The 24,812-nt window shown below is 38.8% G+C and overlaps 3 protein-coding genes across 4 annotated transcripts; 1 reads left to right on the top strand and 2 right to left on the bottom strand.

The window, feature by feature from the left end:
* Positions 1-891: 891 nt before the first annotated feature.
* LOC121241604 lies at positions 892-3,848 on the bottom strand. The gene is made up of 3 exons (XM_041139439.1): positions 3,685-3,848; positions 3,532-3,584; positions 892-1,338 (listed from the first exon to the last, which is right to left on the bottom strand). The coding sequence occupies exons 1-3, from the start codon at positions 3,773-3,775 to the stop codon at positions 1,216-1,218; spliced, it is 267 nt and encodes an 88-aa protein (XP_040995373.1). The 5' UTR covers positions 3,776-3,848; the 3' UTR covers positions 892-1,215.
* A 1,636-nt stretch (positions 3,849-5,484) lies between these two features.
* LOC121241274 (protein RETICULATA-RELATED 4, chloroplastic-like) lies at positions 5,485-9,646 on the bottom strand. Its single transcript, XM_041138975.1, has 8 exons — positions 8,982-9,646; positions 8,797-8,865; positions 7,881-8,012; positions 7,709-7,762; positions 7,583-7,627; positions 6,615-6,754; positions 5,974-6,099; positions 5,485-5,883 (listed from the first exon to the last, which is right to left on the bottom strand). Exons 1-8 carry the CDS (start codon positions 9,210-9,212, stop codon positions 5,835-5,837), a joined length of 846 nt encoding a protein of 281 aa, XP_040994909.1. The 5' UTR covers positions 9,213-9,646; the 3' UTR covers positions 5,485-5,834.
* Positions 9,647-11,149: 1,503 nt separating this feature from the next.
* On the top strand, positions 11,150-24,531 carry LOC121241172 (50S ribosomal protein L1, chloroplastic). Of its 2 annotated transcripts, XM_041138824.1 has the most exons (8): positions 11,151-11,589; positions 11,676-11,735; positions 14,999-15,178; positions 15,343-15,397; positions 22,231-22,358; positions 23,075-23,158; positions 23,931-24,056; positions 24,141-24,531. In XM_041138824.1, the coding sequence occupies exons 1-8, from the start codon at positions 11,218-11,220 to the stop codon at positions 24,276-24,278; spliced, it is 1,143 nt and encodes a 380-aa protein (XP_040994758.1). In that variant the 5' UTR covers positions 11,151-11,217; the 3' UTR covers positions 24,279-24,531. The 2 variants fall into 2 exon arrangements, with proteins under 2 accessions (XP_040994759.1, XP_040994758.1); XM_041138825.1 differs by lacking the exon at positions 11,676-11,735 and having other exon boundaries at positions 11,150-11,589.
* The last annotated feature ends 281 nt before the right edge of the window (positions 24,532-24,812 follow it).

The raw sequence follows: 24,812 nt of genomic DNA, 5'->3' as shown, positions 1-24,812 counted from the left end.
CCCTTTTAAAAGCATATATCCATTTGCTTTAAGTAGTGCATATATACAAGAATTTACAAAGAGAAAAGTACTTTGCCTCCCTATTTGACCCCTCAAGTTGATCATTGGTCAATTTTTTTTTTTTTACAGAAAATGATTTTAAATATATTTATGTATTTTTTTAATTTTTTAAAAATATTTAATTATATTAAAAAAATATGAAAAAAAAACCACCCAGCGGTATAGTACCCCCACTCATTTACAAAGGCCCCTCAAAGTTTGTCTAAAAAATAATGCCAATATTGACATAATTCAAACCAAAACATGTAAATAAAATCAGAGCTCCGTCGTGATCAATTACCACTTGTAGCTGGTTGCATGCCAAAGCAAAGTTCCTATCTGCAGACAGCTTCGGAATTAGAGCTCTACATTTGACCGATGATATAAATTTGTCATGTGCGACATTCTGAGGTGGGCATAACCGTCTGATATGATGACTCAGATCCAACTCATCTTGTAATTTCCGTTTCTTTTTTCTCTTATAATCATCTTGAACGAAACGACAAGGGTATAGACTATAGAGCGGGCATCCTCATGTTACCATCTGTGGAGACTCTTCTGAGCCTTTCTTTTGAAATCTCCCATTCATCATCGTGTCACGTGTGATTCAGACATTAAAATCAATTTCAGTTGCTATTCTACATTAACTCTATTTTGTTGTCTGGAATGTCTGTACTCCATATATACAGAGAAATATAGAGAATGTCTGAAGATGATCAAGAGATAGTGTACACTCTTTGTTTGATCAAACAATTGGAATTTGGAGGTCTGACGTATCAATTGGCAGTCCATTGTGCACTCGCTGAATCGCTACTAAGCTTCATACCAGAAAATGCAAATTAAGACGTTCAATTCAATCATATAAACTGCTTAGATTTCCTTTACCATTTGAATATAATGTTAATCTACCTCACAAACTGTAAAGATGATGGATTTCTTACAAATCAGTAGATAAAGTCAATCAACCTCACGTAGCATCAAAACCCTGTCTGCCGAACTTTACAAAAAGATTTAGAAGCACAAGCTATTAACATCTTGTTTTATGCAATACTCTTATAACACAGTGAACATAAGCCGGAAAATGAAAAAGGAATTGCAACATGAAGGCTGCTTGACATCATCTTTCAATACAACTTATAATTCTCTCTGTCCATGCTTATGCTGTCTTATCATCTACTATTTCTTCTCGCCAGCACTTGACTCTGCAGGTGTTTTGACAATACTTAGTTGGCCACCATCCTTGTTAGCTGCAGTGGCTGCTTTGACCTCATTGCAGTGATTAATAAACTTGCTCAGCTCCTGTTTCGATCAAGTTGAATAAGAGAACATCATCATTTTTTTGCTTTTTTTGATAAGTAATAAGAGAACGTCATCATTGATGAATCTAAATAAGTAAATTCTTCTGGAGTGAGGAACCATAAGAAGAAAACTGGAACAACGATTTCTAAAGGCTCCTCTGCGGGCAGAGACCCTTTGGCTTCCTTTATCATCTATTTTCCAACCTCTTCATTATTTGTATAGTTTTCGTTAAAGTATGGTGACACCAGCTGAGCTGATAACAAGGCTTCTATCACCGAGAGTAAAAGAAGTCATGCCTATGACTCCCGTGTGCACAAAAAATACCCATAAAAACAGCTTCTACTTTAAAATGGAAAGAAGAGACGGGGGGTTGCTGTTTAATTAAATGCCGTCACCAAAACAAAGCCAGAGTGAATAAGGCGAATAGTTTTCAACAAAATTTTATTGTACTTAACTACTTACGAAAAAAAAGGTGAATGGTTTCATATACTGAATATAGCAACTGAGGAGCCCAATTGCATACGGGCCTACCACCGTGTCATGATATGTATTACATGAATGTGGCATTAAAGCGCAACTGATTCTTCTGCATCCTTGCACAACAGCTCACAGCCCTCACCTGCTGTCAGCGAATCACAACCAAATGCTCAACAGAATACCTCACAACAGAAAGGCAAAAATCATGTGAGGCCACCTCATAAAGCTAAGGAAGAAGACTGTAGAAGCTTCTAGAAATATTCTGTAAAATCATTAGGTTTGTTCTTACTCTGTCTATAAATACTATACAAGCACCGAGTGCTATTGTAAGTGGAAATCATACTCAATAATCCAACTCTGAAATAGTACTCGACCATTGAGGCATTTCAACAAATGATTTGCATTCATAGAGCTTTGCTATTTCTCAGCATGGTATCAAGAGCCATATAGGACCTCTGTCCATTTACGATTCTTCAATGGCTCCCCCACCTCCAACTCCTTCCCTCACCAATACCGCTGCCCATCTTCTCACTGTTAAACTCTCTCACAATAACTTTCCTCTTTGGAAAGCTCAACTGCTTGCTTTCCTCAAAAGCCATCAACTCTATGGCTACGTCGATGGTTATTTTCCTCCTCCCCCTCCCCCTCCCACCATCGATGACAAACCAAAGGTATCAATTGGCTACCCTCAAAAAAGGCTCCGACACTGTTTCTACCTATTTTCATAAAGTCAAATCGTTAGCCTCGTCCCTCTCCTCCGCTGGCCATCCCCTCTCTTCTCATGAGTTCATCATTTATCTCTTAACTGGTTTGAGCTCTGACTATGAATCTGTTGTTTCCTCCATCACTACTAGTCCCGAACCATTGTCCTCATCTCAAGTCTATAGTTACCTTCTAAACCATGAATCACGTCTTTCGCATCAGACTCAAACCACTCTATCTGCTGCGTCCTTCTCAGCTAACTCTACCCATTTTCGCCCTTCTTCAAATTTTCTCAATCAAGCTCATGGCCGTGAACGTGGACGTGGTCGTGGTCGAGGTGGTGCCCTGCAACTCGATGGTAAAAACGAAGAGAGAAGAACTCACAATGGGTTTAAATTTTTAAAGTATGGAAATTCAATGCTAATGACTCCATAATTCCATCCAAAATTCCATCAAAGAATAATTAAACCTCTGTCGCACCGATCAACAAATGAGCTAAAAACATAGTGTGCGTAAAGACATGAAGGGCAGCGAGACTCAACAACCAGAAGTGTAAGCACATTGGGTGTCTGAGATCAATTGGGAAAGGATCACTTCAGGCCCATCCTATATAACCCACAAAACTCATGACTGCCTGTGTTCTCAAGGACCAAAAGTTAAAAAAGAAAATGGCATTTCCTTCCAACCCTGCTTCAAATCTTGCCTCGTTTTGAACTTAAAGAACTTCGCAAAGCTAGAGTTCGTTGAAAGCATAAATCTTGCCGCATTTTGGCCATTCATTTGGCTGAAGAAAAGTTTAACTTTCTTGTACGTAATTCGTAAAGATCATCTTATGAACTTATTACCCACTGCGGGATTACTAAGGGCAAGAGAATCAAGCTGATTAGACTTTTAATACACATCCCGAACCTATTAACGTAGACCAAACCAGACCTAACAGACGGAAATACAAAGGGGGAAAACAGACAGGTCAAAGGAAAAGTTTATTATAAGTGTGAGGAAAATGGAACATACACGATCAACATCCATCTCCTTGGTAATCTTGGATGGCTTCACATATCTTTTCCCTGCCGAAAAAATAGATGAATTAAACGTCAATTACAAAAACTCCACAAAGAGAAGAAAATACAGACATACAGATACACAGAGAGAGATAGAGATGGGTACCTTTGCGGATTTGAGGGACTTTGCCATGGCGGTTGGGAGGGACGGATTTCTTCTTGTGTTGGCCTTTGAAAAGGTTTGATTTCTGCGTCATCTCTCTCTCTCTCTCTCAGTCGCCCACTCTTTTGTCTCTTGAGGTTTTAAGTAGGGTTAGGGTTTACGGTCGAGAACTCAGAAAATGGGGTCAAAATTTGCCCATTAGGGGTAGAGGGCCTGCGGTCCAGGTTGCCTTAGGCCCACTCAAAACCCTTCTTTATTTCCATTCCTTTTTTTCTTCTTTCTTTTTTCTTTTTTTCATAATCACGTCATGCATTAATAATAGGAAATGAAGTTCAATAGTTTCGTGGCAATGTATATTACAAATAAAAATTCTATCTATAAGCCGGTACATATGACATAATTAATAAATTATTTACATGATATAATTTAATTTAAAAGATAAATTTTAAAATTTAAATCTTACAAATCAAATTTTAACATTAGCTCAATAATAAAATAACTTTAATATAAAAATTGAAAATGGAAGGGAGACTAGGTTAAGAGGTATGCTACCAAGTTGAGAATTGGCAGTTGCCCATTGCGCAAGAAAATACGCTGATCGATTTTGGAACCAATTAGTTTTTTGGATTTTCCGGCTTATGAAAGACTCAAGAATGGACGAGATGTCTTGGATGATGGGATCAATTCGCCAATCTTCATGTATTCTTGAATTTTGGATCCCTTGTATTATTATTCTCTCAAGTTGTCTGAATGATTCTCTCAAGTTGTCTGAATGAAGCCTCTTTAATTGTTAGAAGAGCCGCTGCTGTTTCCCTTTTGTTTCAGATATGTTGTAGTCATATAGCTTGTCACCACAAGGATGGTGTCTCCTTGGTGGTTTCTATAAATTGCTGCATTACATGAGATTGAGTATGTTCCAGCCGAATGGAGAGGGAGGGTCCAGTCTGGTTGTTTTGAGAGTTCTGGGAAATTCTCTGTTTTGAGAGTGTTGGCTCATTTGAGTTTGCATTAAATTATTAAAATTTAAATCATAAATAAGTAATCATATTTTAAACGTGCCATTTGAATTAAGTTATTTGAATTGGTATCAGTTCAACATTCTTGTTATCATTTTCCATAATTGTATACACAATTTGTAATAGATCTACTTTGATTGCACCATTATTATTTGCTTTTTCACAAAACAATTTTTCATTTGAATAATGTAGTAATGTTACGTACAGTCACGGAATGTGCAATCACTTTGAAAAAGAGTGGGATTAACTATTAAAAAAATTAATTTTTTTTCATGTAAATCCCGTATTTATTCACTTTTCTTAAAGTGATTGTACGACACTTGTGCACTCACAACTGCAACTATCATTTCTCATATTAAAATCCAATTCATACTATTTGATGTGCCGCAATATAAATAGCTTTTTATATCAGTCACATAGAAAAACATTTAAAATAAGTCAAACCAACTGTATAATTGGAGATGAAAAAATTTAGGATGAAAAATATCATTTTCCAAATAAAATAGTTGAGGTGTGAAAGGACCAGTGTCCTCTCACCCATGAAGCAAGCAGAAGAAGCAGGGCTACAATGACAAAACATCCATTGAAACCAAAACAAAGGATGAATGGTATTGGATCTAACTTGCTGGACAATTTGCTTTCAATTGGAGAAAGCAACACATAAGAATCATAAGATAGACTCTGCTTCAGATTTGAAACTAGCATACTATAAAAAGAGGCAAGTGAAATTAGCTCACAAATGAAAGTTAGACATTGACAAAGATGTCAACCTATCTTGCCCATCAGCTCACCAAAGCAAACATTCATTGCATTCTTCAAACACCACAAATCTAACAAGTATCAAACCCCTGGTAAGGGCGGCTCTGTTTACAATTCTGCATCTGCATGTTAACCATAGTTTGGTTTTGCTGTGCTAGTGACAGTGGCATTCTGGAATATAAGGAGGTTCTTGGGGCCTATAACATTATTAATTACAATAAATTTACGGCCAGAGTTCTACCACGGGGTATGCAAAACCGAAGCACCCAAATCGATCCCCTATCATCCCCATGCAATTCCACATATAGAAGTTATATCTTATTCTAATGTAAATTTTACTTGCAACAATGATGTAACTTAGTTTTTCCAGCCAATGCTCTACTCCCTTATCTTTTGTATTCCAGTCCAGCGTGCATAATCCACCCACCTATATGCAGAATATACAGTCATCATAAGAAGTGGAAAAGGAAGTGCAACAACCTGAAGAGATGGCATCGAAGGAGAGATCAATTCTTACATCAATGACCCTAAGAATGTGTTGCCAGTTCGAACAGCAAAGCAAATAGCACTTAGTATAATCTTGTGCTGGTGTAGCAAGGGTTCTAGGATTCGTTGTTCAATTATTCCTGCAAGTACTTGGTACCTATTGACAAAAAAAGCAAAATATCCCTGTTAACTGGCTGCATATGGAGATGATGATCTGTTATAACTAGCCTCACCCATTTATAATATCGATCCAAATACTTCCCTGCACGTATCTGAGAAAAATTACATCAATTTATTTCTTTCTTTTTCCCGGTCGGGGGAGTGATCAATTAAAGATTTATGAAAAAAACTACTACTTTGAAACTCTCTCCCTGAAACTCTCCCAAAACCCTAGTGCGGCTGATCTTCGGGAGAAGGGAGGAAGACCTCTCTTCACCCTCTCATCTTTCATCACCCACCTCTACTCTCATCTTTCTTTTCTAACACTACATTCGAAATATGTAAGAGGGAAGTTCCTTAACTTGACGTGTTTTAAAAAAACAATGGATAATCAAGAATATTAGATTTGAGATAATTTGAATAGGGTTTCAAATACAATGATACAGTTGACAATAGTAAATTCCTAGAAGCTTAGAGTAATTATAGATGTTTATTTCCTTTAAAATCTCATACCTTAGGTTGCTAGAAACAGCCATATAAACACCATATGCAACACTGGTTGATAATACAGGTACATCCTCTGCTTCGCCAGCGAAAGATTTATCAACAGCCTTTCGGGCATTAATCAATACATTTGTTATACCTGTACCAACCTGAAAATGCTACTATCAGTCATATGACATCGAATGGATAATGATTTTGTCAATCATATACAAAACATTTCTGCTGATGGAACTTTGAGACGAGCCCTTTTATTCTCTACCACATAGAAGTTCAACAGAATACCATACCACCAAGGAGTTTGGATACCATCCTTTCACCAGTACATCTTTGTGTTTTTCACTGGTACATCTACCAAGCATACAATTTGTGTTTTTCACTTTCAAAGAGCATTCACTGTCAAATATACAACTCACATAAAAGAATCTGCCAAAAAGCCTTAATTGTTGATTCAGTCTTTTGATTAAGAACAACTCCTACAAAAAATTATTCTTCTATGCATTTTTCTATTTCTTTGTTACAGAAGTTTTGAGTATTAAAAGTTATATTGCAGGACTCAAAGAGGTTAATTCTTTGAAAACTATTCTCACATTTATCAACTGCCATCAATTTCAAAACCACATGAAACAATTTGCACCCAATTACATTCAATTTGAAATAGCCTTGTGCACTGTGTTTCCACATTTCAAACCAGAAAGTTTTGTGTATCATTGTGAATGGGAACAGACTCCAAATAAGTTTTCCACGAAGAATACCTGAAAAACAGAGGTAGTTATAGAACAATATCTCAATTATTTGGGAAAGCACTAATAATAGCCTTCCCTCATTCATAATGCTTGGGGATTGTAGATGGCAATCAACAATGGAATTGCACATTTCTGGACCATAAAGCACAACGATGTCTCACAGCATTAGAACAAGGAGGAATTCTAAAGGAAAAATACAGAGGGAATTTCAAAACATTATAGTTTTTCACTTACCAGAGATGCACCGGTCCCAACTGCAAATAGTTTGGCTCCATTACGCTGCATAACAGATAGATATACCATGAAGTCCTGATACGTTTCAAAGTACTGCTAAAATTTCTCTAATCATCCAACACATACCATTATTGCACCTATTCTTTGCAAAAGTGAATAAGATGTTCCAGCCAAAGCCACCTGCAGACAGGGTTTTAAAAGCATGCCGCTGACAACATTAGGTTCATATGATGTAAACCTAATAAATATTGATAACCTAAACACCAACAACCAAATAAATACTGATATAAACAATAACCTGAAACGCATTATCGGGACAGCCATAGAAGAACTTAGCAATAGGTCCAGCACTAACTGCAAGAGGTGGCCGGAGAGAAACAGTAGGTGCTGGAAGCCAGACAAGCATAAAATCTGCTATAATGGCCATTACCTGAGGTAAAGGAAAACATAGAAAGATGAGAAAGGTATTGATATGGCATGAATTAGTAAAAAACCAAGAGATATCGAGTTAAAACAAACAAGAGACGAGAGTAAAACCATAAAACTTTGGAACCACGCAACATTCCATAGAGAAGAACGACTAAATATATATGTAGCTGGTGGAAGGCTTGTTAAATATATGTTACAATATCAAAATACGTACGTAGTTCATGGGTGGTAGAGTTGAACTAAGATAATTTTTTGTGATGGCATGTGTGAATTGCATTGAAGTTTGGCTCTAGCTTATGTGTCAATTAAATATGTACTCAATTTAACTGTTCTCACGTACCCTATCCTTTTGCGACTAGTTTTTTTCTTTAATTGGTGCAGTATGTAAAAAACTTTTGTGACGGGACAAGAATAATTTAGATGTAGGAACAATCCTACATTCTTACTCAACTCGACAAAAGCAGTGATAAATTTATCCACTTTCTGCTCTAAAGGGCCATATATTTGATTAACCTGGGTTCATGATACCTTTCTTCAAAGCCTTAAAGGGCCATATATGTAGTCAGTGTCACTCATACGTATGTGTGTTGTACTTACTTTAGCACACATACCATTCAGTGTGAAAAACTTGTTTCCTAAAGTTGCTCTGTAATGGGTTCTGTTGCATTAAACTTTTCATCTAATGCTGAAGGAAACTATACTTGATTTAGAGAGAGAGAGAGAGAGAGAGATTCTTTTGGGGGATGCAACATATTCTAATATTCAGATATCCAAGAAAAACGCACCACATCGGCAAAGACAAAATCCAGTTCCTTGGTGAACTTTTCTCTACGCCGCTCCAATTCTGCCGCAGTCTGATAATAAATCAAACGAAAAATTCTAATAAAGGGAACAACACAAAACATATATATACTATAACGATGAAAATAAGCATAGAATGGACAAGTGTGATGTGAGGCTGAAAGCAAACCTTGGTGAAGATCCCAACGCCACATTCCATGGCAACCTTGGCCAAGAAAAGATCATCGGCCAGCAACCGTTCCTTGAACCCACCGAACTGAAGCAACCAGCGGAATAGCGCCGACCTCTCCAGCTCAAAGTACCTCCTCACAATTGACCCCGGCACCCTCCCGGCCTCAATCGCCGCCCTCAAGTCCTTGTCCACGCTCTCCACTGACCTCCCCGCCTCTCCCAAGGCCATTACCGCCTCTTCTCTGTTCCTCTCCCGGTCTTCCGCGTCATCATCACCATCACTATCCCCACCACCACCACCACCTCCTCCTCCTCCTGCTGCACCGCCTCCTCCATTTCCGGTGGAGTAGATGATGGTGGGTCTGGGACGGGTGGTGAAAGTTAGAGAGGGGTTGAAGAGGTTGGAAGTGGCAGGGGGGGAGTGACAAAGCGTCTGGTTATGACAGTGAAGGTTTGAGGTGAAGCGCGGTAGTGGTGGTGGTGGTAGGAATGAGATGGAGAGGGGAGAAAGAAGTTGGAGATATTGGTGACTGCCATGAGAGAGAGAGAGAGAGAGAGAGGACGTGGTGGCGTAGCTGCGAGCCTGCGAGACAGTTTAAGACTTGGAAATGAGAGGGGACTGACTGACTGGGGGCTGGTGGGGGAGTTTGTTTCGGTTTGTTTGGTGGTAGGTAAATTAGTAGATGATGGCGTGCGACAACGATGAACTACCCGACACCGGCAGCCTCCATGTTTTTTAGCCTAAACTCAATCTATTATTATACTAATACACTGTATAAACAGACGTACCTTCATTATCCAGCGCTCACTAGCAACCTTGAAATCAGATTTCTAATTCTTTTTCATTATTCTTATTGGACTCGAATTCCCACCAGATGTTTCAATTCAGTTGGAACATTCAATCCAAAAGGACAAGAATTTGATTACATTATTCATTGCACAAAGCCAGATTACTGCTTGGAGATTATCAATTAGACGAGACCCGTTACATTAATGTCAGAAATTCGGAACACCAGAAATCTGGGGTAGCATCCAAAGTTCCAAACATGTGAATGACTTTGCAGTTTGCACACCCTCATGCATTAGAAGCCACAGAAATTCGTAAAATATTAAGGACCATTATCTTAGTCAAGTCATGCACTGCATGACGAAACATGGGTCCATTCCCAGCTGAAAAGTAGGGCCTCCTCTCTAAAGTTTTGCTTGCCACAAAAAATTAAAAGCGGGACGCGCCAGTGACTATGTCTATGTGTGGCATGCACCTGATCCTCCCTCCTTCATGACACCCCCCATGCCGGACCTCCCTCCCTGTCCAGCCAAAATTTATTTTCCAGCATTTTTTGTTTTGTTTTTTTGTTTAGATTGGGGAAGATGAAATCCAATTTTCAACTCAAGAACCCGTCACAGGGTCACATAATATTATATCACATTATAGTGGTGTTGCAAACAGACCAGCTCATGAGCGTCACAAACCGTTCGAGCTGCGCGTGAGACTCACACTCCGGTGTGCATCTCGCTCTCTACCGATGACACATCACACTGTCGAGTGACTTATATAGTACTCAAATGTGCTACATGAAATTATGCGATTTTTATTACATTAGTAATAACCACACCATTTATTAGACTGATTGCCACCATCAAGATTTGATATTCTTCATGAGAAATCAGGAGTTGATAATAGTGTAGCTGAGAGTAGGGATAAGAGTTTTAAACATACAACTCGGATCAAGGCACTTGCAATATATCACTCATAAAGACGAATGTAATTGAATAATGATAGGTATGTGCATCTCTAATACAAAGAAACTTTTTATCTTTTAAATGGTCTATGTTTTCAGTGCAGATCCTCTTTCAAAATATAATATTTGTTGATAAAATCATTTATAAAATAAACTTTTTTTTTACTATTTTATTAAAAAAAATTAATATTAGGTATTTATAATAAAATATTATTGATAAATTTAAAAAGACAATGATTAAAAAAATTACTAATAATTATTCTTGGGTTTAGAAATTTTATCTGAATTTGTTGGTATTATTAATTTATTATTATGATTATTATTTTTGTAAAATTGAAATAGCATACTTTAGTAATGGTCTACGATCCGGAGAAGCTCTACGACACACAAAGTGATCCCTCTTATCTCCATATACATGTATACCCTGATATTGTAATAAGATAACAAACGCTTCTCACGTCGGCTACTCTCACTCAGAAACGCAGCTCTCAAATGGCTACCTGTACCGCACCCTCATCTCTGATGCTAACATACGCCGCCTCATCCGTGCACCACCAAGACCTCATCCCTTCCCTTCTGTCCTTCAAGCCCAAACCACTCTCCACCACCTTCTCCCTCTACCCTTTGGTCTTGAAGCCTAGAGAGAGAAGGCCAAACAGGTGGGCCAATGTGAATTTTCACAGACGAGACCAGTCTGGTGGGTCCTACCATACTCGTGTTGTTGTTGCTGCTTTGGCTGCCGAGGCAGAGGTGGCTGAGGCTGTGGAAGAGAAAGAAGGAGTGGAAGGGGCTGCTGAGTCTGGTACTGTTTCCGTGCCAAAACCAAAAAAAGGGAAGGCAGCATTGCTTTTGAAGAGAGACAGGGTATGTGGAAAAAAAGTTTTGAGCTTTTTGTGATTTTGTTTTGGTCTTGTATGTTTTTTGGTGATCGGTGGGTTTTGCTTGTTTAGGTTTATGTTACTGCTCTGAGGTTTCGATTTCGGAAATTGTTGCCAATTTATACAAACAGAGTATGCCTTATATTTTTTATTTATTTTTTTCTTTACGTTTTTAGAGAAAGAGTACCGCTCATGATTTCCAGTTGTTACTACTCTCTTTATTCTTTTTGATAGGTACTATTCTCTTTTTATTTGGGCATTGTTGTTTCTATTCTCCCTGCTGTTGTTGTTCCGATTACATGAACTATGCGTGTTAATGTGTTGATCGTTTTGGCCTCTGAGTTATCATTTCAGAATTGAAGTTCAAGAAACGCTCTCCGTTTCTTCTGGAAAGAAGCATTATATTTTTTGCTAATTTCGTTTGTTAGCTGCTTTGGTTTCTAAAATCCATGATTAGTTGACAACCTGTTTGGGTGGAGGGAACGTAATGGAAAAAATATTTTTTTTTAAAATTATTCTATTCTTTCTATTGTTTGGGAGTTTAATTAGAAGGGAATGAAATCAGCATTCCCTCATTTGGAAGTTTAATTAAGAGGGAATGGAATGGGTGGAAGGGAACTCTCGTTCAGAAATGCTCTCTGTTTCTTCTGGAAAGAAGCATTTTATTTTTTGCTAATTTCGTTTGTTAGCCGCTTTGGTTTCTTAAATCCATGATTAGTTGACAGCCTGTTTGGGAACAGGGAACGTAATGGAACAAATAATTTTTTTTTTTAAATTTATTCTATTCTTTCTATTGTTTGGGAGTTTAATTAGAAGGGAATGAAATCAGCATTCCCTCCTTTGGAAGTTTAATTAAGAGGGAATGAAATGGGTGGAAGGGAACTCTTGTTCAAGAAATGCTCTGTGTTTCTTCTGGAAAGAAGCATTGCATTTTTTGCTAATTTCGTTTGCTAGCTGCTTTGGTTTCTAAAATCCATGATTAGTTGACAGCCTGTTTGGGAGGAGGGAATGTAATGGAAAAAATATATATTTTTTAAAAAAGTTATTCTATTCTTTCTGTTGTTTGGGAGTTTAATTAGAAGGGAATGAAATGAGCATTCCCTTCTTTGGAAGTTTAATTAAGAGGAATGAAATGGTTGGAAGGGAACTCTCATTCATTCGGCCGTTCCCTCCATTTCCCTTGTAATCTCATTTTTCGCTCCAAAATTGGGAGGAATACGAGAGAATGGAACGAGAGTTAATAAAGACCAAATTCTCTATAATACCCCCTATATTTTGTTAAAATACTAAACAACTTTTCTCTGTCATTTTCACCCGTAGATTCCCCTTCATTTTCTTCTCATTCTCTCTCTTTAGCCTCCCTCCACTTTCATAAATGCTTCGTTTAGACGGTGTAGAGTGAAAAAGATAATCGAAATAGATCTAGTAACTTTTATGATATAATTGTTAAGTGAAATTACATTTGAAAGTTCATCTCTGTAATTATTAAATGAAAATGATATTTGAAAGCTTGTCTCAATAAAGTACATTTTCTAAATTAAAATAGGAAAATTACGAAAAAAGGCATTATAGTAATGTTATTACAAGTTATTCACTTGCATTCATTTTTTTATTATATACTTCTAAATAAGGTTATTCACTTTCCATTTGTTTTTTTAATTGGTAAAAAATATTATTGAGATACTAATGAAGAAATAGGCGTAGCCCAAGTACACAAGACGTATGCTAGAAAAAACACCTAGTCAAGAGCTTGAAATAGATACATGGAATCATGGAAACTAAACCCATTGAAGTCCATAGCAATTGCCCATAAAAATAAAGTACTGAAGAAGAAACTTTTGAGATCATCCATGGAGTGCTCCGTATCTTCAATGTTTTGGTCGTTCCTCTCCCGCCCAACTTTCCATTCCCTTTAAAACATCCAAACAAAAAGGATTCCATTCCATTACTTTCATTATAGTCATTCCATTCCATTCTATTTATTTTCTCTCCTTTATTTCTGTTACATTCTATTTCACTCTTTTAAGCTCCCAAACAAAAAACCCCTAGGGGTTGGCTCAAGTGGTAATGACCTTGGTCTTGGTGGTAGGCTTCCTCCAGGTCTAAGGTTCGAATCCTCTTAGGTGCAAACAATTTCTAGGGACCATCGGATTGGGGAAACTTCCCCTTGAATTACCCAAGGTGCACTTGCGGGAAACTCCTTGCCGAGGGCCTGTGCACCCCTAGAATTAGTCGGGACTTTGTTCTCGGACACCCGGTGCCAATAAAAGAAAAACTCCCAAACGGAGTGCTTATGGTGTGTATGAACGCCCAGTGGAAAACTGGTATGGCCCTTATTAATATGAATATCCATACGGTAAAGTGAAGTAACTTGAAATTTTGTATACTATCAGTTGTCTTAGCAGTTCCAGTTTTCTTTAAGGGCCCCATTTTATGGCGAGGGAATGTTACTATGAAGCACTGATAATGAAGCTGTTTGATTTCCATCTGTGACTAAACATGCCCATGATTTATGTGTTCTTTTTTTATTACCTAATTTGGACTACAAGTCAATAATGATTTTTTTTTTTTTTTTTTATGAATAAATTTTTTTATTGAGACAAGTAACAATGCAAAGCCAAGTACACAGGAAATATACAAATACTGAACCTATTACATGTCAGGAACTAGTAAAAGAAACAAGAAAATATGGACACTAGCTCCCTTAAATACAATAGCTGAAGCCCACTGAAATAAGGAATTAAAGAAAAAACATCTAAGTTCATCCACCAAGCGTTCCTTATCTTCAAAGCATCGAACATTTCTCTCACCCCAAATACAACATATAAGGCATAAAGGTATCATATTCCAAACAGTGGCTATTTGCACATAAACCTCTCCAACAAGAAAAAAGGTCCACCACCCTCCTAGCCATCACCCAAGCCATTCCACAACCTGGTCACTTTACAATGTAATAATAGATGATCCACTCACCAGATTTCTTGCATAAGAAATGCCAATCCAAAACAATGAAAATTTTAAACACTAGAAGCTCTGGCTATGAGGAGTTCCTGTAAGTTAAGTTTGTATTGAGCTTATCAAACAAGTTGTCTTTATTGAGTGATTTCACAAATGAGATTTACTTGGTTTTTTTTTATTCAGAGATTTTGCCCATTTCCTTTCAGTGCGTTGCTCATTTAGGTTGTTATATTTCATGTTTTTTTTGTACCTAGATATACATTATTTGATTCATAAGATCCAGCTTTGGTCTTAAGCTCCAGTTTTCTCCTTTTCAGTAAAAAATTTGCATTTTAAGAAAGCTGTTAGTCGATTATATTAGTAGTTTAGTGTGATTGCTTCTCCTGAGATCTTTCAAGAACTCAAACTTGTTTTTTTTTTTCTTTTTATAATGTCAGAGGAGGTCTAAGAGATTCTTGGAAATTCAAAAATTAAGGGAAAACAAAAAAGAATATGACCTGAATTCAGCAATATCTTTGGTAAAAGAAATGGCCAGTACAAAGTTTGTGGAAACCGTTGAAGCCCATTTCCGTCTAAACATTGATCCTAAATATAACGACCAACAGCTGAGGGCAACTGTAAGTTTTCTGGTCTCTAGTTGATTATGGGAAAGTATCTTTTTTTTTTTTTTTATAAGTAAAACAAGTATTTATTCATCTAACCAACAGACTGTTAAATTTGTCTTGTCAAATGGTTGCCTCTTTATTTTCCTCATCTTTTGTCTTGTCAAATTTGTTATTAGGTAAATCTGCCCAAGGGAACTGGACAGACTGTTAAAGTGGCTGTTCTTACTCAAGGTAGTTGCTCTTCTCAATTTTCAGTCTTTATACCCATTTCTTTTACACTTTGATCTTATATTTTGTCATTGTAATCTATCATAAGCACAATGTTTTTTTTTTATCAATAAAGACAAGGTTTTCTATTTTAAGGGAGTAGGTGCAAAAAGAAATGATGTACAACACTTTATGAATATAATGAGTATTTGGTTGCTAACATTTTAATCAGTGAACTAATATTGTAGGATTACCATGCAAGAGATTTCTGTGTTAGGGGCTGTAAATAGGTAGGCCGGATCATCCTTGAGATTCTGAGTTTCATTTTCCATTGTCTAATTGCTCTGACAACATCTACCTATTTATGCATCTACCCTTGTCTGAGAGTACATAATTGCTGCTTTCTTCATAGAAGTCTGGGTTACTTTGGTTGTATGTTTTAGTCTCCAGTGGCTATCTATGTGATCGTATTCTTGGTCTGAGCCTCTGAAGGTTTTGTTAAAACATCACTTTGCATATCATGTGCCTCCACAATTTGAATTTGTGGATCTTCTTTGTATGTTGTAATCAGCAATTTTTCCCAGAATTTAGACTTAGTTCCTCCAGATGCCTTCCGTGGTGTTTGGAGGGATGGAAATGATTAGAACTTCAAGATAAGGAACGTTTGTTGGAGGAACTCAAAAGCTTCTTTTTCAACACGTTATTTCTCTGGGCAATAGCTTTAGATTTTAATGGGCTTAATTGTCATGATTTCACCGATTGATGTGGTGCTTCCCTTAAACTCTCTTTTTTTTTTTTTTTTCTCTCCGTACAGTTTTCTAACGTGAGTGAGTTTTCTGGTAATTCTTCTCTGGAATCATCTTCCCATTAGTTTTTCTGTGGGGTTGTTATAGTTTTTGAGTTAAGATGGGTGCTGTAAAACACTTATTCATAGAAAATAAGATGTTCATCTTATCTCTCGAGGAGGGAAATTGTTTTCGTATTACTGAAAGAGGTAGGAAGTTTTCTAAGGTGATGTCTTTCACCACTTCTTGCTCTTGCTGGCTGGCAAATACAATGGAGGAGTGCTATTTTGCAGAGGGAAGAAGGAATTCTACAAGACTTTTTGAGCTGGGTCCATGGCATTAGTTGCTCATCGGCGTGTTAATTCTTCTGGGCTTTACCTGGAAGTAACTGACTATGATGGTCATGGACGTCGAGGAATGCTGGTGTTTCCGGTAGGGATGGAAGGACAGGGGTGGAAAAATCTGTCCATGGATATGAAGCTTATTATGCTGTCTTGCTCCTCTAAGGGTCAGGATGGAGGGAAGGGGAAAGAGGTGGGTGGGCAAGCCAGGTCCTATGCTGACTGCTGAGGCTATTGGTGGTGGTAGATTAGGCAGTAGGGTGGTGGTGCATGGCAGTACATGTCAGAAGATGATTTCTCAAATTGGAGAAAAGGACAAAGAGAAAGGGGGTGCAGGGGAGTGCTCTTGGGCTAATAGTACTTCCTTACCTGAATTAGTTGGAGCTGTTTTGTCAAGTCCCTGCGCAGTTGAAAGGGAGGAACAAATGAGCCTTTTTGATTTAAAATTGGAACTTGAAGGCGTGAAGGGTGAACTTAGTAATCTGAAGAAGGCTATTGAAGCTCTTGTAGGAAATGTAGACCTGGGCCTAGGAATGGGATTGGGTCATCAGGGAGCTAGATTAAGGCTGAAAGCCAAGATGGGCCTGGGCTTGGGCCTGTCATGCCAGGCCCAACCCAAGATGAGGTGGCGCCTCAAGAGGGCTAGGCCTTCACCTATGAAGGGCCCGAAAGCCATTGGGCCGTGTGGGCTGCTGGCCCAACAACGACAACTGCCATTGACAACCATCGACAGCTCTGCGACGTCCTCCTCAGGGACTGCTTCCGGTGATATCTCAAGCGGAAGCCTAGTGCCGGAAGCATACTTGTGTACAGAGGAGCGTGCACATCTGATGGGGATGTTATCGGAAGGTTCTTCGACTTGTGGGGTGGCACAGAAAGGTGCGATGGACCCCTCTGGGTTGACTCCACCCATCACGACGGTAATAACGATGTCGCCGGCATCTGTGGAAACGACTTTCCCGCAAGAAGCTACAGAGGAGAGAACTGGTATGTCATCGGGAGGATCGCTAACTTGTGGGGTGGCACAGAAGGGTGTGATGGACCCCTTTGGATTGCCTCCTGTCATCATGACGGCGATAACGTCATCGCCAGCGTCTGTGGAAAATACTATCCTACAAGAGGCTACAGAGGAGAGGATGGGTGAGCTGTTGGGTGGGTGTGAAACGTCACAGAATTTGCCGGTGGTAATTTCTAGGCCACCCTTGGTGTCCTCGACTGTCCAAATATTGTGTTTGGCGCTGGAACTTTCTTTAGCTGCCATGAAACTCAGTTTGGAGGACCATCACAATGTGGGAAGGCTGGGTAATTCAAAGGACAGTGCAATGGAAGGTATTTTGGTAGTTTGTGACTCTTCAAATAGAGGGGAGATGATGATCGAAGGAAGGGAGAATGCAGTGAGGGGCAGATGCCCTGTTGAGGGGATAGAACCCACTCCATTGAAATCTTTTCATCCTAGGGTCTCAGATTGGGTAATCCAAAAAGCTGTGGAAATCAAACATCTTGTTGGGATTACATGTGTGGGTTTTGAAGATGAATTTTTGGCATTACCCACAGCTGTTGAAGCTGCAAATACATAAACTAAAGCTGGTCCCTTGCAGGCTTTGGACAAAAAAAGAGAGAGAGAACTCAAGAGGCTTATGTGGAATATGAACAATGAAGGAAGGGAGCGTAGTTCTTGTCGGGGGGCGTGGGATGGGAAGGGAAGGGCAATGATAGTTTTGTTATGAAACCAAAAATTCTATCTTGGAACTTAAGGGGGTTGAATGAGCAGGCCAAACAACTCCAAATCAGAAACTTACTTCAACAATGGCAGGGTGATATCATTTGCTTGCAAGAGACCAAACTTGAACTAATTACAAGGCAAATAATTTGTAGTTTGTGGAGAGGGCATCATGTTGGATGGTCGTATCTACCTTCCAAAGGTGCATTGGGTGGTGTTCTTATCATGTTCGATAAAAGAGTGGCGGAAAGAGTAGAGGAATGTATGGGTGAATTCACTGTGGCATGCTCCTTTGTAAATGTAGAAGATGGGTTCCGTTGGGCATTTGCAGGTGTATATGGTCCGAATATTGACTCAGAAAGAAGCTTATTGTGGGAAGAATTGGCCGGAATCCTTAGTTAGTGGGAATTACCAAGTTGTATAGGGAGAGACTTCAATGTATTTCGCTTTCTGAGTGAACGGTCAGGTACATCCCACATCACTCCCGCTATGAGGGAATTCTCTGGTTTCATTTCAGAACAGGAGCTCATGGATATTCCACTAAGGGGAGGCTTATATACTTGGTCCAACACTCGAGATATCCCTTATTGGTCGAGAATTGATAGATTTTTGTTAATTTCAGAATGGGAATCACACTTTCAAGAAGTTATTCAAAGACGATTACCTAGAGTTTGTTTCGACCACGTCCTTATCCTTTTAGATTGTGGAGGCATCCAATGAGGCAGAAGGTATTTCAAATTTGAAAATATGTGGCTTAAATCTGACGGTTTTGTAGACAGGGTCAGGCAATGGTGGTCTTCATAGAGTTCCAAGGATCTCCAAGCTACATTCTGGCAAGGAAACTAAAAGCGCTGAAATATGACTTGAAGTTATGGAATGAAGAAGTGTTTGGCAATATTATATTACAGCGACGTTCCCTTATGGAGGAGTTACAGGGTTTGGAGGGGGAGGAGGAGGCAAGAATTCTGAATGAAGCTGAAAAAGTTCGCAAGAGACAGTTAGTTACAGATCTTGAACGAGTATTACTAAAGGAAGAGACCTCTTGGAGACAGAAATCTAGGGCTTTATGGCTTAAGGAGGGAGATAGATGCACAAAATTCTTTCACAGGGTGGCCAATTTGCGTCGGAGGATCAACGCTATAGATACTTTAATGGTTGATGGTGTAGTTTTTTCGGATTAGCCAAGTATTGAGGAGCACATGGGACAATATTATGAACATCTCCTACCCGAACAACAATCTTGGAGACCATTAGCAGATGGGTTGACTTTCTCAGCTTTAGATCAACAGGGTGCAGGGTGGTTGGAGAGGGCCTTTGAAGTTGAAGAAGTATGCAAAGTTGTCCGTGGCATGGCTAGTGATAGGGTCCCTGGCCCTGATGGTTTTACCATTGGTTTCTTCCAAACCTGTTGGGAAGTGATTAAGGGTGATCTTATGCGAGTTTTTCAAGAGTTCCATTATTATGCTAGTTTCGAAAGAAGCCTTAATGTCACCTTCTTAGCACTCATACGAAAAAAGGTGGGGTCAGTGGATGCTTGTGATTATCATCCTATTAGCCTTGTGACTGAGGTCTATAAGATTCTCTCCAAAGTGCTAGCAAACCGATTGAGTACGGTGATGGAGAAGTTAATCTTGAAGCCACAAAACGCATTTGTTAAAGGTAGACAAATCCTAGACTCGGTTCTAATTGCAAATGAGGTGTTGGATGGACGTCTCAAATTTCGGGAACTTGGGTTAATCTGCAAATTAGACATGGAAAAAGCCTATGATCACGTCAATTGGAAATTTCTGCTCTATTTACTTGAAAGATGTGGTTTTGGAGAGAGATGGATGAAATGGATAGAGTTTTGTATCTCAACAGTTCAATTCTTTATCTTGGTGAACGGTTCTCCAGCGGGCTTCTTTGACTCCTCTCGTGGGTTGAGACAGGGAGATCCGCTATCGCCATTACTCTTCCTATTTGTCATGGAAACCTTCAGTAAGATGATTGTAGGTCTTGTGGAATGCGGCTCTCTCCACGGTTTCTCGGTGGGGAATGGTTCTCTTAATATTTCTCATTTGCTGTTTGCTAATGACACTCTTATATTCTGTGGAGCAAATCTAGGGCATATCCAATCTTTGAGGGCTCTACTTCTTTGTTTCGAAGTCGTTTCGGGTTTGAAAGTTAATTTTTCAAAGTCTGAGATGGTGCCAGTGGGTAATGTTCTTGATGTGGCAACTCTAGCCTCTCTCTTGGGATGTAAGATATCTTCTCTACCTCTTCAGTATCTTGGATTACCATTGGGTGCCTTCTTCAAATCAAAGCAGATTTGGAATCCTGTGGTTGAAAAGGTGGAGCGTAGGTTGGCATCTTGGAAGAAGTTGTATTTATCGAAAGGTGATCGGCTTACATTGATTAAAAGTACTCTCTCTAACCTACCCACCTATTTTTTGTTGTTGTTCCCACTCCCAGCAAAGATTGCCAACCGTATTGAGAAGTTACAACGTGATTTCTTGTGGAGTGGTTTGGAGGACGAGTTCGAGTTCCATCTGGTCAATTGGAACACGGTATGCATTCCAGTTTCTGGGGGTGGTTTGGGTATTCATAATTTGACGAAATTCAACCAAGCTTTATTGGGTAAATGGCTGTGGTGGTACCAACAAGAACGGGGGGTTTTGTGGAAGTCTGTCATTGATGCACAGGTTGGGGAAGCATGGGGTGGTTGGTGCTTGAATGAGGTACGTGGTTCACATGGGGTAGGGTTGTGGAAAAACATTAGGAAGGGTTGGGAGACTTTTAGGAAATAGACACATATTGTTATGGGCAATGGCTCTCGTGTCAGATTTTGGCATGATAAATGGTGCGGTGAACATTGTCTCAAAGACACCTTCCTTGCTATTTTTGAGTTAGCACGAGTAAATGATGCAGCGATAGCGGACCTTTTGGATTTTTCTAATTGCTCCCCTCAATGAAATTTGGACTTCACTAGGGCAGCCCAAGATTGGGAGTTGGAGATTATTTCAGACTTCTATGCAGTTTTGTATTCAGTACGTATGACCGAGGGTATGATGGATAGGATGTTTTGGAGCCCTTCCAAAAAAGGTAAATTTACGGTCTGATCATTTCACAGAGTTTTATCGAACCCGGGCAAGCTCTCATTCCCATGGAAGAGCATCTGGCAGACCAAAGCTCATTCAAAAGTAGCTTTTTTTGTTTGGACAGCAGCTTTGGACAAAATTCTCACCACGAATAATCTCAGGAGATGTCGATTAATGGTATTAGACTGGTGTTATATGTGTAAGAAATATGGTGAATCTGTTGATCATTTGTTTCTGCATTGCAAGGTGGCTAGGACCCTGTGGGATGATTTTTTTACAGGACTTGGTTTATCATGGGTTATGCCCAGCAGATTGTTGGACTTTCTAGCATGCTGGAGTGGCCTTCGAGGAAATACACAAGTTGCAGCAATATGGAAAATGGTCCCTATATATATGTGTTGGTGTATTTGGTGGGAGCGAAATGATAGAAGCTTTGAAAACCAAGAGAGAACAATGGAGGAGCTGAAAATTTTTTTTCCTTTAAAACGTTGTTTGCTTGGGTGGGTCTATTATTTGTAATGGACTCAATGTCCATGACTTTCTTCTTTCAATTGTACATTATAGATAGATATTTCTCATGTATACTTTCTGTGTACTTGGGCTTTGCCTATTATTATGAATAAAACTTCTTGATTACTTGTCAAAAAAAAAAAAATCATGATTCCCTTGTATCTATTTTTTCTTCCTAGCTAGGGGTCTCTCTTCTACATCCCGTGCACTTGCGCTGTGCCTATTGACATCAATAAATTTTTTACTTATAAAATGGTTGCTTCCTCTACATCTTTATTGGTTGCAAACTCTATTTGATATTTTTTGTGAGGATTTGTATTAATAAGCGAAATATTTTTCCTTTCAGCGTGTGCATGAAAAGTACTGTTCTTCTTATTTCTTTTTTGTTACCTGGAATATTCTAAATTAAGCTTAATATCTACAGGTGAGAAGTTTGATGAAGCGAAGAATGCTGGAGCTGATTTGGTTGGTGGAGAGGACTTGATAGAACAAATAAAAGGAGGATTTATGGAATTTGATAAATTAATCGCTTCACCAGATATGATGCCCAAGGTGAATCTTTGATATCTTTTTCTAGTTAATTATATTAATTGCTGTATGCATTTGATATATCCATCAGACAAAAAGATACATTAACATTCGAATTTCAAAGTAAGTGCGTCGAAAAGTTTCTGCTCAGAAAAAATATTGGTTAAGAAAAGGAATATATCCATCCCATTTAATTGATAATCAATCAATAGCCTTCTAATTATCTGGATGGAGTGAGGATGGGAATGATGAGATGTGTGCTATCCTTTTTGGATACATTTTGATAGTACTGCTTCTGTTATGTAATTCGAGTACTCTAAAAAAGGATTTATAAACTAGATGGAGCTATAAAAAATTTGGAGATATATAAAAAGAATCTGGAGATATATCACTAAAGGGATTTTGATTGCCTATTTGAGATTTAAATGGAGGTTCTGCGGTTTTCCCCTCCTTTCATGCACGTAGCGCATTACCATTATATCACACAAGCTTGTCTGGTCTACTTACCAAGTTTATTAGTTCTTCACGTGAAGGTGCTTAAAAGTAAAATGATTATGGGCATTTTCATGGTGAAGTGTCACTAACCAGATGTGACTAATTCATAATGATGATTGAATCTGATTTTGTGTATGTACCTGTTTCTGTGTAATTTATCTGCCTTTGACGTGGAGTTCTTATTTTGACTAGATAACATAATAAGTAAGTAGATTTCATTTACATAGACTTGCTGATTGTACCAGGTTGCAAGCCTAGGAAAGATTCTGGGACCCCGAGGGCTGATGCCAAATCCAAAGGCTGGTACTGTCACACCTAATATACCTCAGGTATGATTTAAATATCTTTGTTTGCCTTTTCTTTCAGAAAATTACAAGTGGATCCTCATTTGGTTGCTATTTCCTGGAGGGTGTTTGTGGCCTTTCTGTTGGTTACAAGAGTAGACTACATTGCCTTTGCCATCTAGTTACTTTGCATCGCCATGATGGTTGTCAATCAAGTACTATGATTACTTGGGCTTGCGAGGATGATTTCTGTACTTTTGTGCTTGATGGTGCCAAGATTCTCCGTTTGCTTTATTTCTGAATAATTAAGTGCAAAAACTCCCTCTGCGTGGTTCCCCAAGCATGGGAGAGTATTGTCCTTATAATTCAAAACAGTATGGTTGGCATAAAACTACATGACTGCTTGTAATTATGAAACGTGCAACTGACTCAGGTAGAATATAGACTTGAGTAAGATATCCAAATGCACTGTTCTTTTCCATTTCTTTTTGCGATTGTGCTTATTACTCTTTCTTGATTCTGGACCTTTAACTGGAACTCGGCAATTTTCTTTAGATTTTCCTCGTTCATGTACGACTACATGCATAAAGATAAGTCTCTGCAAAAGTGAGAATAATGGAGTGAAAGGGAAATTGGAATCATCCGGCTTTAACTAGCAATTATGAATTGCGTTTCTGAGAATGATGTGATAAGAACAGTATAATGATGACCAAATTTAAGGGAACAAAAGGAGAAACAACCGAGTGGATTAGCATTTTTCTTCTTTTGCTTGTGAAAAAAGCAGCATTGTGAATGTTTGTTCTATTATGTGTTTCAGGCTATAGCGGAATTCAAGCAGGGAAAAGTTGAATACAGAGCGGACAAAACTGGAATTGTTCATTTACCTTTTGGAAAGGCTGACTTTTCTGAGGAAGATCTTCTTATTAATTTGCTGGCTGCAATAGTACGATCTTCCCCTTATTTCCTAAACTTCCTTGGTTTCTGAAATCCTTCATAATTCTTACCGATTGCTGCCTTTATCCAACAGAAATCGGTAGAAGCCAACAAGCCACCGGGTGCGAAAGGTGTGTACTGGAAAAGTGCGCATATTTGCTCATCAATGGGGCCTTCTATTCGGTTACATACAAGGGAGATGCTCGAATACAAGCTTCCGTCAAAGGTTTGAAGAACATTATACTCTGTAAATGCTGTCTTCAATTGGTTGAATAAGATCCATAGGTGCCTTTTTCAGATCTTGACAATGTTTAGTGAAGATGGTAGGAGGGCAACTGATATGAAAGAGAGGGAGACTATGATGATTGTTTTGGTTTGAACTGGCATGAAAGTGTGCACACTCCATGGCCTTCTCTACACTGACCTGGAAAAGCCCTTGTGTTATTGTTGCCATCAAACATTATTAAAGTTTTTCTTAATAATCTCACTCCAAGTGAACGGAGAATACCAAATTCAGGAATACATCCCGGCAACCCAGGCGACAACTGCTTCACATATACAACGCAATAGAGCAATACAAGATCATGGTAGATAATTATAATATATGCATGTGTTTTTCCTGGAGTAGCCGGAGATAGCTTCCCTATCTTGGGGTGACTATAATAGCATCCTACTCACTGGGAGCCGGATTGGAGGAGCTAGACAATGGGAAGCTGCAGGTGCTTCTTCAAGTTGGGTTTAAGCCATAGCTTAGACCACAGCCCCG

Source organism: Juglans microcarpa x Juglans regia, chromosome 7S (assembly GCF_004785595.1).
Source record: "Juglans microcarpa x Juglans regia isolate MS1-56 chromosome 7S, Jm3101_v1.0, whole genome shotgun sequence".
Classification (NCBI taxonomy): Eukaryota; Viridiplantae; Streptophyta; class Magnoliopsida; order Fagales; family Juglandaceae; genus Juglans; species Juglans microcarpa x Juglans regia.
The sequence above is the reverse complement of the archived record's forward strand: the minus strand, read 5'-3'. Positions and strand labels throughout refer to the sequence as shown.